Source organism: Lepisma saccharinum, chromosome 8, assembly GCF_977018435.1.
Source record: "Lepisma saccharinum chromosome 8, izLepSacc3.1, whole genome shotgun sequence".
Classification (NCBI taxonomy): Eukaryota; Metazoa; Arthropoda; class Insecta; order Zygentoma; family Lepismatidae; genus Lepisma; species Lepisma saccharinum.
This window is the reverse complement of record NC_139236.1, coordinates 45,764,028-45,782,943: the sequence shown is the minus strand read 5'-3', so window position 1 is coordinate 45,782,943 and position 18,916 is coordinate 45,764,028. Positions and strand designations below refer to the sequence as shown.

General features: G+C 35.0%; 1 protein-coding gene across 6 annotated transcripts in view; it reads right to left on the bottom strand.

Moving 5' to 3' along the window:
• Positions 1-1,559: 1,559 nt before the first annotated feature.
• The window catches only part of LOC145990982 (proton-coupled amino acid transporter-like protein acs), a 163,650-nt gene continuing 146,293 nt past the window's right edge, over positions 1,560-18,916 (bottom strand). For all 6 annotated transcript variants that reach the window (XM_083126592.1, XM_083126589.1, XM_083126590.1 and 3 more), the window contains 5 exons: positions 17,872-17,956; positions 17,198-17,470; positions 13,519-13,697; positions 10,572-10,747; positions 1,560-6,370 (listed from right to left, as the gene is read on the bottom strand). In XM_083126592.1, coding sequence (XP_082982718.1) covers positions 6,129-6,370; positions 10,572-10,747; positions 13,519-13,697; positions 17,198-17,470; positions 17,872-17,956 — 955 coding nt within the window. In that variant the 3' untranslated portion in view covers positions 1,560-6,128. The remainder of the gene's footprint in view (positions 6,371-10,571; positions 10,748-13,518; positions 13,698-17,197; positions 17,471-17,871; positions 17,957-18,916) is intronic.

Sequence of the window (18,916 nt, the reverse complement as noted above, 5' to 3'; positions counted from 1 at the left end):
CTTTACCGATACCCACGTATTCGAATAGTTAGAGCTATCCACCTCATCTTTGTTGTCGGCCGACCTCCGTAGAGGAGTGCAAGTGACCCTGGATCGGTACCGGGTTGAGGCACATAGTGGTTTGGATCCCACTTTAAACTGTAGGTCCAGTCCCGATTAGCTTTTATGTACACAAGGTGGACTCAAAACACCAAATCAACCAACCGCGGGGGAGTGGTTATCACTGCACGTTACGACACCAGGAGTTCCAGGTTCGAACCCAGACGTCGGCATGTGTGTTATTTGTGTTTGTCTCTTCATTAATTGTATTGTATCATCTTCGCAATTAACCAAATGTGCCAGCGATGCTAAGTAGCATAAATCAAATCAAATCATTGATTGATTGTTTGATTTAGTTAGTTTTACTTCGCTTTTCTTCTGCTTTTGGCTAATCGTGATGATGATACGATAAAATTGATGAAGGGACAAACACAAATAACACCCATGCCCAGGTCAGGGTTCGAACCCGCGTTCTCTGGCTTAGTAGTGAAATCAACATGTTTTGGATTTTCGAAAGGGGGTGGGAGTTACGTGTACTTTTTTCAGTAGTCCTTCCTCATTTTGCAATCTTTTCCTTTCTTTGATGTTCTATTTCTAGGAATATTGGGGGTAGGGGGGATTATGACCCACACCAACCTCCCTTGGGCACGCCACTGATTGCTACCCCAAGTGTCAACATGACCACACGTCACTGATGGCGCTGGAATCAAATATATTAAAATTATGCTTTTAACATGGAGGTATATTAAAATCACGCTCTTAGCATGGAAGTATCTAATCTTTTCCCAAGGGAGGTAAATCTGTAGTTCATTAAATAGAAATATTGATTGATTGATTGATTTAGTTTATTTTACTTCGCATTTTGTACCTCTTGGCTAATTTGAGAAGATGGGGATGAATGATGAAATTGATGAATGGCCATTCACAAACAACCAAGCCCGAGCGGGATTCAAACCCGGGACCCTTGGCGTCGCAGCACAATGTGCTAACCACTTGGCCACAGGGTCCGGCTTTAAATAGAAAGAGAGAAACATGGAATCAAGTAGACATGGTAAGAGGGAAAGATTGCGAGAGAAATCCAGATGCAGAGAGAGAGAGAGAGAGAGAGAGAGGAGGAGGAGGAGAAGGAGGAGAGAAGACAAATATATCGAAGGAAAGAGAAGAGGGAGAGTACTAAGGGTGAGTAATCCACAGTGCGAGAAGGAAGCGAGGTGGTGACAACATCAACTACACAAGTTAGTTATTTATATTTGGTTCACTCTACTTATTGAGTTAATCGCGTCAATGAAGATGAATAATGTACTGATGAAAACACAATGATAAAACTGCATATCAACAATTAGACGAAAAAGTCTTCAATCATGGACACCAGAAAAATATTCATCAGCACTATCATTGGTAAACTTGCCCATGCCATGAAGGCACTTTGGGAAATGTGGTAATGTTTGTGTCAGATGTCATACCTACAGGATCACTATAAGTTCCTCAACTACCATTGCACAAAATAAAAACAAACAATATAAAAAACATAATATTTATTAATGTTCTCAATACACTTTTATTGTACATTTTGTTGCTTTATGTATTGTACAAACTAATACACATTTTATGTTCTTAATTTAGTGGATTTAAAAGCTGATGAGTATTATTCATTTCTGCATATGCATGATGTATGACTACACTTAAGTGTAAATTTAAATGCATGTTGTAATTCTACAAACGACACATCATATCAAGAAAGCTGAAGATACATAAAAACCAAAATGTGTTTGATTTCTCAAATAAATACATAAGACTTTTCCATTACTATGAGTTTCTTGTTTGCCAATTACTAATGAAGAGAAACTTTCCATTTCACACTTTTATTAGACTTCATTTTTATGTAACCAATTGGTTAAAGAAAATGACTTCAATGTGAAAGAAAGATGTTAAAGAAAATGTTTGCATGTGTATAAAATTTTAAAACTGTAGAATTATTTCTTGAATATATAAAATATTATTCACTGATATTTTATTCTTTCATGCTCTACTGGTGTTAGTAGCCTGAATCCTCATTTTTTTATTGTCTCGTCTGTATACTTTAATTTTTGGAGGGTGAAATTCTGCTAAGTAATGTCTCATTGTGTGATCAACATATATAAGCTCTGCTACATCATCTGCATAGTTTATAGTACAGATGGACTGATATGAAATTTTGTTTGATACATATAAAGCACTGATATGAAATTTAGCATTATAGATGACCGATAATCTATCAATCTGAAAAATAAATAAAATGTTATTTGAAAAACCTGAATGGTTCATTTTCATCTGTAATTAGCATTGTATAACAAGATGACTGCATCAGAATTTGCCTTAGAAATTGGAACTCCATACTTGTACAGTCACTGTCAATAAAAATTGGATATCTGAAATACTTGCTTCACTGCAATAAATTGTGTGTATCCTAACTTTATGGTGATGAGCAAACTTCAATAGCAGTCATTGCCATAGAGTTACCTAATGGTCACATTGAATCCTATTTATGCAGAACTTATACACTGTCATGCAGGGCTGGATTAAGGTGGGTGCTATTGATGCAGCAGCATTAGGCCCAGATGAAAACAGACGAGAATTTTCCAAAAGCTGAACAGTTTTCTTTTGCTATATTAACCTGAAAATAAATCTTAGAATGAAATTTGGAGCCCCATTTTCGGACGCCTAGAAACAGCGTTACTTACTATACAGTTACTATTATTCTTTGCGCTGTGATGTAACTATAACATTGTCGTGTTTATTGTTCACTGAATATTTCAAGTTAATGCTATCAATTGATCAGGCCCAATTTCGTCTTAATCCGGCCCAGCTGTCGTGTTCTGCTGAGTTTGACTGGTGGGCATTCTGGAAATGTTGTGGTAACATTGTATCAGAAAAATCGTCAGTGCACTGGTAGAGTTTGATATGCAGAATGTATCGATATGGTACTGTTCAAAACTCTCATTCAAAATAATATGTTGGAGAGGGAGAATGTAGTGGTTATTGAGATTTTACAAGATTTTCAATATTTGGTGCATTTTTTAGAGGTATGTGGGATCCCAAAAAGTCAATACCAGCATCGGAAAAAAAAATCCCATCTTAATTCAGACTTTGGGAAATTCCAAATGTCATGTTTAAAAGTGGTTAATTCTCGATTTTTCTACACTATAAGTGTCAGATATTAGCAGTTTTTTTATTCCAGAATTGCAAGTACAATCACCTGAGGGAGAAATGCTGCGTAGACTTTGAGATTTTTATGATGTCTGGAAATTTTGAACATTTCCTGACTTGATCTGGAAATGGAGAATTTTTCCATCCCCGAACATGGTATTTTAAAAATTTCACGTTCTGATCCCATCCCAACCAAACATTTTCGATCCCGCACACCACTAGTATTTATTAATAATAACAACAAAAAAAAAAATAGTTTTAAGTCACAGTTTCTTGATTAATATATATCTAATGGTTTACATTCATAAACCAAATAAATAAACTCTTGTTGTTGTCACCCAAACGATGCAAGAAATCAATTGGCACTATACATTTCTGGCAAATTCTACCAAAAGAAACATATTGATTTGGTTCAAATTGGTGGTCAGTGCAGTGGCGACTTGTGGCTTTTTTGAAGTGTAGGAAGAAGTTATGGTAAACTGAGGAAGGTTTGAAAAATGCGTTCAATTACAGTTGCACAAATTGCTCGTACTATCCATTGCATCTAGAATGTTACCTGCATGAAAGCAAGTATAAATGAACTGTAGGAAGTTCCTCACTTCCTACATGGAGGAATCGCCCCTGGGTCAGTGAGACACAACAGTACACGTCAGAGTAGCTCAGCTCCAATGTGACTGCTTACAGATATTTACATTGTGATGTTTGTTCTACTGTTTTCTGCCATTTAAAAGTTTAGCTAAAACTGGATCCAATGTGTGCATACATATAATACATTGCAGTGAAGCAAGAATTTCAGGATCTATGTCTTTAATTTTATTACAAAATCAAAATATATGAATTACATATTTATATTCATAAAAATTATAACAAAATGACAGAATTTTACACCAAATCACAGAAATATTATCAGCACTTTTACTGGTACATAGGTGTGTCCATATTAGCCTATACCAATAGCATACAAATTGAAGTATTGCATTCCTAACTCATCATATTCAAGCAACTCCTCAACTGATATCATGAAGCTTGAACTAGAAATCAATTTCGCTCCAAGATTGTGCCGCAGATGAGAATGTTAATGTGTATACTAATTGGGAAAGAACCCAGTTCCCAAGAAAGGGTTTGAAACAATTTGTTAATGTTCATGATTGCACTGCATATAATAAGAGCTATGTGTCATAGAAATGGCTACATCAGAAGTAAAACATTATCATAAAAAAAATCTGGGATTAAAAAACAAACAGTATGTGCCTCAATTTATGTCCTCACATTTCACAATGCTAAGAGCGGTAAAGTGAATAATAAATGATTATGTAAAGAAGATTAAAATTGGAACACTACACAAAATTTAAAACCGTTGTTTACTCCAAGAGGCAGGAATTGCTTACGCTCTTGTCTATACCTCCAATTTCTTCCACTTATTTTCTCTCTTAAAGTAGTGAGTATTCTTAGTTTAAAACTATAAAATATTGTCTTCTGAGCACATACCCAGATATAGGGAAGAAAATTATGACCTGTCAATGTCTAAATTTTCTCAGAAAATGTGAGGAACTTTGGTCACTTACGTTATAAACTGAAATTTTTATGTAATTTTAAAAGCATTTCTTGTCATCAAGATTGTTCACAAAACTATGAGACGTTAGAAAGTTCAATAAATCATTATCTCATATAAAACATTTCTTGTTCAACTTACAATTGAGGTGTTAGGTGTCATAAATATTGAAATGATTGTACTTCCTGTTTACCTGTTGTTCATAGTAATTTATTCTTAAATTTTCTAATTGGGCAGTGCATAATTTCTTTTACTGACTTCTCTACAGAAAGCTAGGGATATCTTACTTTGATGATGATGAACCAATGGTTCCCCAACTTCTTTACATCACTGCCCATTTCTTTCATATATTAATATCCACCATCTTTAGTTCCGGTCATAAAAAAAACAACTTCTTACATCATTTATGACCAAGCAAGACAACATCAGCAATGGCATTTGTTGCATGGATCATGCAGCAACCAATCAAAAGAGCCAACAGTAATATAAAAAGACTGTTATAGTCCAGCAATTACTAAGAAATGTCTTAACAAAAATCAAGTTCCTTGTTGTGATGATTAACTTGGGACATCCAGGTGGTGATCAATCCAGATGTTATCTCTTAATTTTGAACAATAAGTGAGAGACGAATTGAACACAAACAGTTGTATTTTGGAAAAAAATTGTTGGAATCTGTAATGAATTAAAATGCTTTCTTCAATCCAAACCTTTAACACGAGTGTAGAAAGATCTTGAATTTTAAGGAAAAAAATCACAAGTTATCAATCAAAACTAAAAGTTTCAAGATTTAATTTTGTAAGGGAGTGGCTGAAGTAACATGTACCCCACTCTCGGGTACCATTTAGAAATGGTTCATAGCACATTACGAATATTTCAAGAAAGAAAAATATATGCAGAAAGGCGATTGTTTCAAATCAATATCTTTTTGAAAGTTGTGTGTAGGTCAATCACAGACCTATTTATATTATCAACAATGTGATGTTCTTACTGTGATGTCACATGAGTATTGATTTGTTTTTCTTCTTCTACATTTAAACTGTAGAGAATTGTTGATAGCATAGCTGTGATTGCACATGCTTATATAAAAGTAGTGAGAAACATATTTTTTGCTGTGAACTTCTAATGTGTCAATTTTTTTGTGAACATTCTTCACATTTTAACAAGAAACATTTTTTTTTAACAACCTTTCTGTTGTAAGGCCACTTAGATGCATTCAATTATTGCTATAAAATAGACTTAACATACTATATAAAATTCACATATATAATTAAATATTTACAATATAACACAAGGAAGCATGTAAATGCTTCTTTAAAAAATTTGATCACTTTCAATAATATCTCTTTCATTTTTACAAAAATGACTTAACAATATCAGAAACACTGGTGTATGTTCCAACAACCAATCCTAGAAGCCCAAAAAGTATAAGGAAAACATCTTTCCACAACATGCTGTACCACTTGCCAAAGCCAGTTGACCAGTAGGTGCAGATCTCGATAATGGCAGGAAATCCTATGCCAAGAGCTGATAGGCATAAGGCACCAATGAGGGATATGAATAGTTCTAGCCTTGGAATGGCCACAGCAAATAAAACTGAAATGAGGAATGGAAAAATTAAGTTATAATAAGAACATTTTAATTTTGTGCTTTTTAAAAATTTTGCATCATTTCCGTGCCTCTTCAGCAGGCCCATAGTCAGGCAGGAACCCCTGGCACTGTCGTCAGCTCCCTAGACATGAGGTAAAACTATTTTGTATAATTTGTTGCATCATAGGGCTGAGCCGATAACGTAACCAATGTATCGGCATCGGTTGATTTTCTTTTACTGATGCCATCCGATACCAAAGATTTTCAGTGGCTAGAAGAGCGGGCAAAGGCAACAGCTCGTCTCAACATTTGTCATTTTTAGAAGTTCGTTCACCCTTCCTTGCGACAGATTGGAAGACCAGGAAAAGAAGTTCCATAGATTTTCCTAGACACACTGGATAAAACCCCACCCTCCTGGCAAGCAGATGACAAGATCAAAGGCATGGCATGGGCAAGTGAAAGCTGAACCCAACAGTGACCATGAAGGCATGTAACTGCTTAGTTAACGCTGTGCAAAATAAACCATTGATTGCTAATTCTTGCTTGAAGATCGTGGTTCTAAGACAGGTGGATGTTTTTAGCCCCCCGCTGCACTAATGGCGGGTCAGGTAGTTGCGGAGTTCTTGGAAAAGAGGGATGAAATTAGCTTTGTTTTATCTACGTTCAAGCGGGAAGGGGAATCAGCAATTTATACTTATCCTCTTCACATCTGTCTTTCGCGTGACTGCCGGTATCGGCCAATGATGGCTATGATGCCAGCCTCCATGGCAGAGTGGTTAGCACATCACGCTACGACGGCAGGATTCGAATCCCGGCCTGGGCATGGATGTTTGGTAGTGTCCATTCATTAATTTCATCACATCATCACTCATCCCCATCTTCGCAAATTAGCCAAAAGTGGCAAAAAAGCGAAGTAAAATAAAGGAAATCAGTCAATCAATCTATCAATAATTTCTGCTGAGATTAGATTGGGAACATACGGCTTTGAATGACAGTACTAAGAAAGATAAGCTAATTGGGACTGAACCTACATTTTAAAGTGGGACCCGAACCACTATCCACCTCCACTGAGTATCGAATCTGCGATCTATTGATTACAAGGAGACGGCGACACCATCGGAGAGGCCCCTCTTAAGCTTTATGTACACCACCACTTACAATAATCTACATAAAATATTTATCAAGAACTTTACTTTTCATCAAATGGACTTACCATCATTCTTTTTGTTATTCAATAAATATTCAATTTTTTACTTCTTTGACATTAATTTCCTTGACTGGACAGTTGTTTTTACACAAATTTCAGCAGTCTTAAATACACATAAGCTAGATGATGAATATTTGCTGTTTTATCTCTGATTTTATAGCATCTTTTTACTATTTATGTAATAATAATAATTTTTAGTAAAGATAGAAAGAACAAAATAGTATTAGCGTTGCCTTTCCTCAGTTTCTTAGTCTGTGGTTACATACAACAATACTACATATGCATCAGAGAAATTAAGTACTACTTAATTAATTTTCATATTACAGTATTACAAATAATTATATTAACATATTAAATAGAAACAATTTTATCATTATATTTCTGAGACACTTGGCTTGGACTGGCTCCCAAATTATATATTTCTAAATACGTGCCTAGTGATGTGACAAGTTAGTATTAGTATGACTCAGTAACTAGCCCTTGCTATTTTATACTGGAATTATACAAGTATCGGTATCGGTATCAGTATCAGCAAATGGTGGTATCGGCTCAGCTCTAGTGAAGAGTGAAAATATAGAGAGCAAATAGTATTTTTATCAACTTGGTGAAGAATAAATTTACAGAACATGGACAACAGCTATTTCATTCATTCAATCTTGTTTATGAGCAGAAGTCTCGGAAGATTCTCTAGACTTTAGAAAGTTATTTCATAGAGGAGCTTCTTTATCTGTATCTTCGCTGCTTCTGTTCTGGCCTCCCATTTAGACAGAAATCTGTGACTTTGACATCATCATCCACATGGAATGTACGGTAGACACTGATGGAATATTATGCATTTTTTTTGTGTGTGATATAAATATCTGTATCATCAAAAGTAGTATGGAGCGTGTAGTAAGGGATGATGTCAGTAGCAGTCAATTAACACTTCAAGAGAAGTTTTAAAAGCTATAGGAAAGAAACCCTGCAGTATTTGCATGATATTTCTAAATTATATATTTTATATTAACTTGATGACCCTCCCCACACACACAATTTACCTTTATTTAATACTGTCAAACTTTTGAAAAATGGACTTAATTTACAAATTCCCCCTGATATCCCGTGAGCCCCCTGGAGATCAATTCTAGCTGCTCTTCAGGCTAATCATGATGATGAATGATTATATTAAATTGATGAAGGCCAATGTATAGGTCTAAAACACTCAAGCCTCTAACTCAGATGTAGCAATAATAATTATAATAGGAATAAGTCTGAGTTGATATCACTTTGATCTGATACAATACCTTTGCTGGTTGATTCCTGTTGATATGGATGCAAATACTTGAGCATTATGACAATTTAAAATTTCAAGGGATACATTTTATTTATATTACTATTTTGTGGTGCTGATATACCTGAGAATAACTAAAAATATTTATAGATACATGCACATGATAAATCAAATTTTTAATATATGTACTGCTGGACAAAAACCGGACACCTTAATATTTGACATCTGAATTGCAATTACTTATGAATTACGCTCTCAGTTAAGTATTGAATTTGTTCTAATGTAATTTATTAACAATAAATTTTAATTTGTTTTCTATTGAATATATTCAGGTTTTATTTCCAATAATTTCTGCAACATTTAGTTAGCCTTCGAATCAGAATTTATGCGTTGTCACCAGTGGCGAAGCGTGACATTTTTACGTAGTCATTGCAAGACTTGCCAAACGTCATGGTCAATCTTTCAACCCGGGAAGGGAGAGGGGGCATTCCTATATTGATAATGATGATAACAGTGTTCGTACATGATGTGTAAAGTAGAGATGGCTAAATCTATTCTTAAAATAATAATAATAATAATTTTGAATCAAGATTTTTAGATTTTCCGGAATCCTGATATTTTTGACCATCCCTGGTGTGAAAGTAAGATATGTTAGGGAAAAGGTTCTGTTTGAGTAAGTATGGCTATCACCTCGAGAACAAAAATCTTGATCAATCTTTTGTTTTGTAAACCAAGATGGTTGGGCACGGGGGGAGGAGGTGTAGAACTGGGCTCTCCTTTCGATGCGCTAAACTTAGCGAATCTCTTGTGTATTTCTAGCTGTTTAGTGGTGTTACTTGACTAAATTCGCTCAAATATGCAAATATTCTGATTTATTTTTCTTCTTCCCTAAAATATTTAAAAAACAATATTTTTATTATTTTGCTTTGCCATCGCCGCATCTCTCGATGACCTCTGGTTATCACAAAAATGCAAGTGTCTGGTTTATTTTGTCCAGCAGTGTATATATTCAAATAACTACTATTTATTAACACATATATTTTTGTCACACGATTTTGGTGCAAAATGAGTAAAATTTATCATCTTTGCATAATATGCTGGATATTTAAATTCCAGAATGGTTGTCATATTATATCTTCTTGGAATACAGGAGTCCAGGAAAGTGTTGGCCAATATTAATATTGTTTGAACAGATACACTGATATCAGCTTATTTTCTAATATAATTTAAACACCAGAGCTCATTTTTTCAATGGCCATAACAGGAATGTAATAAAAAGAGAAGCAAATTCATATATTTTCAAAGTGCACTTAAAGAAATATCTTTACCTACAAATACTATAAGGAAGAAATGTTCCCAAAATACTTTTTAAAAATACCATTTTTTAAACAATATATATTAAATTACACCATGTCATGAAGGCACATTGGGGAATGTCAAGTTAGGGGCCAACAAATTCTTGTTCTCAACCATTTTATGGAAGTGATGCGATCAGCATCATTCTCTGGCCACTTTTACTTCTAAGGTTGCCCCCAAGTATGCAGGGAGAAGGTCAGAAAAAATCTTGAGACCACATATGGTTATAATGTGCAGGACCATGAATTATGTTTTTATTCCATCTTAAAACCGTGGCAAGGCTACAGTCAATCTATGTCTGCAGGAACATCTCTTTGCTACATAAAGTATGCTAAATATATTTCCTGTCAGGAATGTTAATGACAAAAACTTACATGTCACAAGAACAATGGCTGTTCGCACCACATATTCCCACATCATCTTCCTTGGATTCTTTTCTAATCTTTCTTTCAAATAATTTGTCCAAATTATCTCCACTGGTACATAACACTGAAGTGCATACGAAATGAAAATGGCAACGGCAAACATAATTTTCACTGACTGAGCTAATCTGAAAAAGAAATGTTACATACTTTTAGAATGCTTATGGAATAATTAATTGATTAGCTAAACAAAGTCCAACTTGAGTTTATAGTCATCGAAACTTAAATACTACAAGTTTGACTTTTCATCTGTAAGGCTGATGTAATATCTGTAATTCATAAAGTGTAGAAAAATTTAACTTTATACTTCACAAACATTTTTACATTAATTCAGTTATTCTGGACTTTCATTAATTCACACAGGTTTTACCTTAATTAGTCTAGATCAACCATTTAATTCACATGTTGATATTTTCTATAGACTTTTTGGGGAAAAATAATAGGCTCAGAATTACAAAAGATGTGAAGAAATTTTCTCCCCCTTTCCCAATTAACCAAAAGTGGTTGGCCCAACGTTGGGCCAACCACACTGAAAATGGTTGGCCAATGGTTGGACCAACATAAAAACATACCATTGGGTAACGGTTATTTTGGCCATGGTTCCAACGTTCGGCCATGTGGTTTTTATGTTTGGCCAATGTATGGTTTTACATTGGCCCAACGTATGGTTTTACGTTAGCCCAACGTACTGAAAATTAAAGAATGGATAGGTTTGCGTTCCGATATATAAATAATTTATTGTTAGGCCAAATGTAAACAATAGTACAAGTTTACGAAAATAAAAATAATACACAGTACTTGCTCGGTCACATGGTATCATTGTTTTCATGGCACCATACCTTCAAGTGGTAGCACAAAAACTTTCTCGGGTTTACTTAGCTTTCCACCTTTCATGGAATTTAGTCTGCACATAACATTGCATAACCACCTTCACAATAATACCTGTAAGAATGTTCTTGTTCTACTACATCAAAAGAGACAAACAATAAGCAATTAGCAACACATCTTTCATCCATGTCAGCTGACAAAGGACTGGTGAGTGAGTGCAATTTAAAAAAAGCTTCTATACTTTCATTAAAAATATATATTATAATTCCAGTACGTGCTGTGACTGAAATATTCGAAAAGAAACGCTGTTACATGTCACTTATATTACACTCTAGAATTTTCAGCATACTTCTGAAAGTTGTCTTAGAATGAGAAAGTTGTTTGTAAAACTGATTTTGACTCACGTTTCCATGGTTGGGCACATGTTGGCAACCACCGTTGGCCCAACGTAAGACCAATGTCAATTTGCCAACCAACGTAAAGCCAACCTTTCCCACGTAAAAACTGAAGCTCGCCCAACAGTGGTGGTTACTTGGGTTTGTTCCAAATGTATTTCAACAAAACTTGGATGTTTGTAATTCAAAAGCTTTAAATTGTATTTAATAGGACTGACCAATAATATTTTGAACCAATGCTCAATACTCTTACAAATTTCCAACCATACTTGAAAATTGTTAGAATTCAAAGTAGTTGAGATTATATTCCTAAATTTAAATATGTAATTTTTTCATTACAATCTACCAGAGTTTTCCTCTGTAGTATTCATAATCATTTAATCACAAAATCCATTTCTCTCCACAATGCTGTTGCAAAAATAATCAAAATAGTACATTTTGCATAATTTACAGGATATTTAGACTGTGAAAGTGTTATGTAGTATTTTTGCAGACTCCATGAGACAGTTGGCAGACTCCAGAAAGTATTTGCCATTAATGATACATTAGTACAGGTATCAGCTCAGCTCTAGTATTTACTCATGATTAGAGAGGTGCGAGATTTTGTTGATTAGAGAGGTACGAGATTCTGTTTTGGGGGCTATAATTAAATGCATGCCTAATTCTAGGGTATATTTTGAATCAACATTATATTTCCTGTAAATCCAAAGATTTGGTTTTGATTGATTAATTTGTTGTTTTAAGTTCACTTTATGCACAGATAGACTAATCGGGACTGGACCTACAGTTTGAAGTGGGATCCGTGTATCTCCACCAGGTATCGTACCCAGAACCCCTTGATTGCAAGGCGATGACGTTACCACTAAGCCATCGGGGAGGCCCCCAAAAATTTGGATTGAAACTTAAAGAGTAGGAGAACATGACTGAGGGAAATGGAAGGATAGATAAAATAAGACAACTGATCAACAGAATTGTAATAAAGTGCAAGGAGAATTGTATGGAACAAGGGTACGTGCCTGGTAAATGCAAGAAGCAAACATGCAGTACATGCTATGAACAAATAATTACTTAAAGAGCAGACTCATACAAAATAAAGGTGAGAGAGCCCCAAAGCAGGTAGTACAAATTCTTATGGACTATTTCTGCACTGAGAATTTAACATTGAACTATATCCCTTATCTGTGATCAACCGAAGTTTGAATATAGTAATTTACAAATATGCACAAAAGCAACAATATGAATTGTTTACAAAATGCAGGAACTGTTTGTTTTGTGCTTCTTTTCTCTCACAGATACTGTTCAAGATGATATTCTTTCAGACTATATTAAACATATAGATATTTAACAGAGAATGGACACAGTGAAACTGCAAGTCAGGATGGATCAGGAATGGTTGAGGTGTTTTGGGCATATGAAGAGGATGTGCTAGAAAAACTTCCAGTGCTGGCACAAGGAGTGCAAAAGGAATGACCAAACTATAGATGGTAGAAGCAGGGAGAAGAAGGAAGAAGGAAGAAGGAAGGAGAAAAGAAAGAAATGGACATTCTTGACTTCTGTGCTGGCCTGGGACCAAAAACTCATCTTCACCAGGTTGACGACAAATTAGAATTCTTGTTTTTCGAAAATTCATTAACATGAAAGTAATATTCTAAATTATAATTAATAGTAATACTTACATTTCATCCTGTGGAAGATTCAATGTAATGCTTCCTTGAGCATCTGGTCCATACTTAACGTATCCAAGAAATCCAACAACAACATACAAAATGACAATGACAACCATCCCTCTGTTAAGAACTCCCACAGAACCTCCAAAATGCTGTGGTGTCTTCATGTTGTTTTCCAAGGCTATGATCTGAAAAATAAAATATGCAATTGAGAAGATTTTCTGTTTTGTGTAGATGAGGAAACACTGTATTTACAATTAATTTACTTATAATTATGCAGAAAATTTAAGTATTGAATTAAGTATCACATGGGGTGTTTTGTCATTTTTAGTCATCCTGTAAAAGTAAAAATGTATAAGAAATTGTGAAAAGGAACAGATTTGATGGACATATCAGCAGAATACAGGGCTAGTAAATAAAAATTAGAATGATTTTGTTACTCACAATGTGTGCAATGATTTCATTACTCAATGCGTGTATCCCTCACAGTGTGAGGAATAAGAATATTCATTGCAACTGGTAGGGATGTGGATGAACCGCCAAGGAAAATTTGATGTGTATTGCTGCATGTATCTGGCAACAGTGAACCATTAACTAAGCAGAAGATTCTCCAGACTTCATGCCCAAGATCAAGTCCCTTCAGGAGGAGCAGTATGGATCCTTGAAATTTTGTGTCTGGAAGCTTAACAAGTGTTGCAGCAAGCTTACAGGGAAGATGCTAAGCCAAATCAACTGCATTTTGCTAGCCTTGTATCAACAACAAGAGTTCATCGTCCAGGTACTCAGGCCACAGCCAATCAACACTGCTGCTGTCATTGTTCGTGAACATTTCCGGATAACTGTAGATGGCCTGGCAAATATGTTACACTGATCCCCCAAACCAAGAAGTGGAAGAAAAATTATGTAAAACAAACAAAACCAATCAATCAATTCACAATGCCAGACTGTATGTGTTGTTTCCCAATATTCAATCCCTTGACCTCACTCCATGAGACTTTTTCTTGTCTGTTCTGATTTGACTGGACAACAGCAGTTCTAAAGACCACGTCAAAGGATGGGTTCCAGCACATATTCCAAACTTGGCAGGCACATCAGCCAAGTGAGTTCAGCTCGGTAGAGACTATCTCGAATAGGATCATATCTACCTCGACCCTGACTAATGCTTGTGGTGCATAATAAATTCATTCGCATTCTTTATTGACAGCCCTCATACATTAATTTAGGAATTAATTTAGGCTGTAAAATGTTAAAAATAAAACACAAAAATAAAGTTCTTAAAAGCAATCATTTCAATCTTAGTTCTTCACATACCAGTTTTCTCCTTTTACCAGCCTTAGTAGTGGTTTGTAGCACTTACTATCATAGTCTTTTTTCTATACTTGTGGCTTTTATATGAAGAGGTAATTTTACCTTGCTACTTGGAACACTCATCAAAATTAGCTAGACAATATTGTCTCACAGAACAGAGGGATATCTTTACAAGGACTATTTTGACCTATCAGTATTTACGCACATTTGTAAAAAAGAGTAGCATTATCTGTTCACTAATACAGAACAAAAAATACTGGAATCTATGTAATCCTAAGTATCATTTCAAAGAAGGTTAATAGGGTTTGGCTCAGTCGGTTCCAAGTCATCTTATTTCTTTCAAAACCCAGAAAACAATTTCCACAACAAATTCACATAAATTTATGTTTGCCTACATACATCACAAAATGACTTTTACATTTATTGTATGGTTATGTGTATATATGTACTTTGATTGATGGGAAACTGAAGAGCCAGTCCAACACAGCTAAATTCGCACCTGATCCTGTACAAATAAATATATTGTTCTATATGTGCAGGTACAATATTAGCCAAAGTGGCAGAAAAACAATGCAAAATAAGAAAAATACGAATACAAAAAGACCTTTCTACAAAACCACACACACACATATATATATATATATATAGGAGAGAGAGAGAGAGAGAGAGAGAGAGAGATGCAAATACAAAAAGAGAGAATTGAGGTCTAAACTAATTCCTTTTCTTTCTCATTATAACAAAAGAAAATTTTCATTTTAGGTTATGGTTATTGGCAGGTGTGTGTGCAGAATCTTTCCATGCTCTGTCCCATTGCAACCTGAGAGAGAGAGAGGGAAAGCAGTTTCCACTAATTAACCTGACAAGCATAAATATAAAATATTGCAATTTTGCAACCAATGAAATGAGACTGTTATAATATATATATATAAGCAGTGCTTTTTATTTCTGGGAAGATAGGTTTCAGTACTTTTCAATTTGGATTATTATTGTTACTCTGTTCATTATGTGAATTACACAAGGCATTGTGCTAGATGTTCACAAGTGATCATGCATCTACGTAGTTATGCACACATTTTATTTGTTACAACAAAATATCATTAGTTATATTCTCATCTACAAAAAGATGCAGTCCCGCACCGTGGCTGTGCAGTCTAAGGCGTCATGCTTTGGAGTCCGGCTACAAGACACGTACACGTGTGAATCTCCTGGGGGAAGCTAACAACTTTTCTCTTGAGATTTCGGGTGGGTAGGTAGGCCCGGGCTCTCAATGGACTGTTGCACCACAAAAAGGTGCCAGTATGGCATACCATTGTGTACTGGACCAGATTTACCTCTTTGCCGCCCCTAGGCCAAACAAGTTCTGTCGCCCTCATACCGTTTATCAAGAATGAAAAAAAATCACTATTTTCTGTATTACTATTTTTACTATTAACAGCATGCAGTATTAATTAAATGATAGTTACATACAAAAAATGTAACAAAGCAATATGACATAAATTATATAAATTACATTTTAACATTTACCTTGTTTTTCAGAGAAGACTTTTATTTTTACTTCATTTAAGTAACACCAACGGCACTTTCCTCACTTTTCCCTGATTACATTTCTGTATAAAAAAATAACTGATTTTCGTCTTTTCATCATTCTCCGCTTCTCTCTCTTTGTATTGTGACCCACTGAGTCTTACTCTTTGATCACTCATAATGAGTGTAATGACGTTTTAAACTTACCCCCAACAAATGCACGTCGAACATTGATACACGCGAGACGCGACACAGCACCTACTTCTTGAATAATATTCTCGAGCAACTAACAGTAGAATAGTACTATGTGAAACCACTTTAATAATGCTTGCACCAACAGTTTTAATTCTCAACAATTCACATGCTTTTGATATGCGGCCAATGCCGGCAGTAACAAGGAATGGCGTTCCTGGAACGCAGCCAAGCCGGTGTTGTCTTTCAAAAGGAAGCAGCAGGCTCCACGTTCTTGCCACAATCGCTGACCTGGCTCAGCACAATACTGATCATTCGAAGCAACAACGTCGTTAATTAAAACAACAAATTAGTGAACTAGTTCCGAGCTCTATTAGACTATCTCTCTTAAGTAATATTCTTCATTAACTTATATTTACAATACAACTACATTAAGACTTTCATTCGCGTGTCTGGAGAAAAAATGAGGCAATCCGAGAATTAGGTATTCCTTATAAATTTAAAACAATCAATCATGCCGCCTCTACCAAAGTGCTGCCCTAGGTCTGGGCCTATGAGGCCAATTTGGAAATTCGGGCCTGATTGTGTACCACCAGAGAAAAAGCACATTATATAAGGCAATGCACAATTAAACTTAAGCAAAAAACAATCAACATTAACTTACCACACCAACAGCTTCAAGTGCAAAGAGTACTGTTCCAACAAAGAGGAAAAATGGTCCTGGTTCCCCTGTTAGTTTCCTGTCACTCATTGATGGGAAGTCCTCAAACACATAATAGAGAACTAACCCCAGTCCAACGAAAGTAATGATGTTTGCTAGGGTCGAGAATGGAGCCAAGACCTTGAGATTCCTCACAAAATTTATCAGGATCAACGGAACCAACAGAAACACCATGTATAACCTAACATTCATTTCAAAAGCATAGAGGTCCACCACCTGAAAGAAATTAAATATTTTCTCATAAGTTTCACAGAAACAGGACAAATCAAATGGTATTTTACATAACAATACACAACGTGGAAAAAGAGGTAGCCTAACTGCAAAAAAATGCCTGCATATTGCTTTTATCAAAATTAGGTAAAAAATTATTAACTGATAGCTTTTTTCCTGCAGACTTAAATCTATAGTTTATTTTGTGTATTTGCAATTTTTAAGGAGTTATACATGTACACACCAAATTTAACTATTGCACACAGAGAAAGAAAATAAACTTTGATGGACAATGTGCCTCCACCAGGGAACAAACCTGGGGTGACACATCAAGTGGTAATGAAATATATTCAGCTCTTCAATACATAGTTTATATACAAAAATAAACCATTATGATATTAACTTACCTCTTTTATGTTCTTGGCAACAAACACTATATACACACAACAAATGCCAATTTGGTATGATATTAGGAATGCATTCACAATATGCCTGAAATACAGAAAAACATTTAGATAGAACAAGAAGAAAAGGGATTGTTTGGTTAGTTTATGAACACAACAACTACAGGTCAAAATCTGCTCATCATATAAAAAAAATGTCCGTTTATTCAAAGATACTACAGATAATTCATTCCATATGTATCAATTTTTAAGTGCAGTGCTTTAAATCTTGAGTACTGAACCAGTTCTTGTCCTACCGACTGCTATTTTACCTACATGGGAGATTTCACAGTATTAGGTTTAAGTATTGAGAAATGATTTTTGGTGCTCAAGAAATCTACAGCCGGTTAATTAAGTATTATACTAAATTAAAATTATAGATTATAGAGGAGAATCATGAGTGGATTAAAGGAAGGGCAGAGGAGTCTGAAATGTCTAAAAACTACATTGTTAAATTTAAAAAAAATCCCTCCATGGGTCCTCTAAAACTAACAACAAATGTTTAAAACCCTTTAAAAATTGCAATAATGTCCTTTGACGTTTAAGAAGATCGCCTCTCCCCTTGACATCTAAAATCAAGTGATCACAGAGAAGGTCTGTACAAATGTCTAGTTTAGTTTAGTTTAGTTTAGTTTGTGTCTAAATTGCCACTGCCAACCAACATCAATAAGCCAGCCCTCTGTGGGAAATGGTAATTAATCTGCCATTATAGAGAATACTTGACTTTGTCATATGATTGCATGGAATTTAACAATTGTCAGAGACAATAGTAAACAGGTAAAATTGTGGAGGAAACTAGCATTAGCTCAGATGTGCATATTGTCAAAGTACAATAATTGTCATCAGAAATTTGGGCTCCGTGGTCACATCACCCACCCTCGATTTCGAGCATATTTCAAAATATTTTCATCCAAAATTAAGTTTCTTCTAAGAAAGGGAGTTCCAAACAAGCATGGAAGGTAATTGTTAGAGTTCTACATGCTACGAAACTTACATTTTTATAACATTA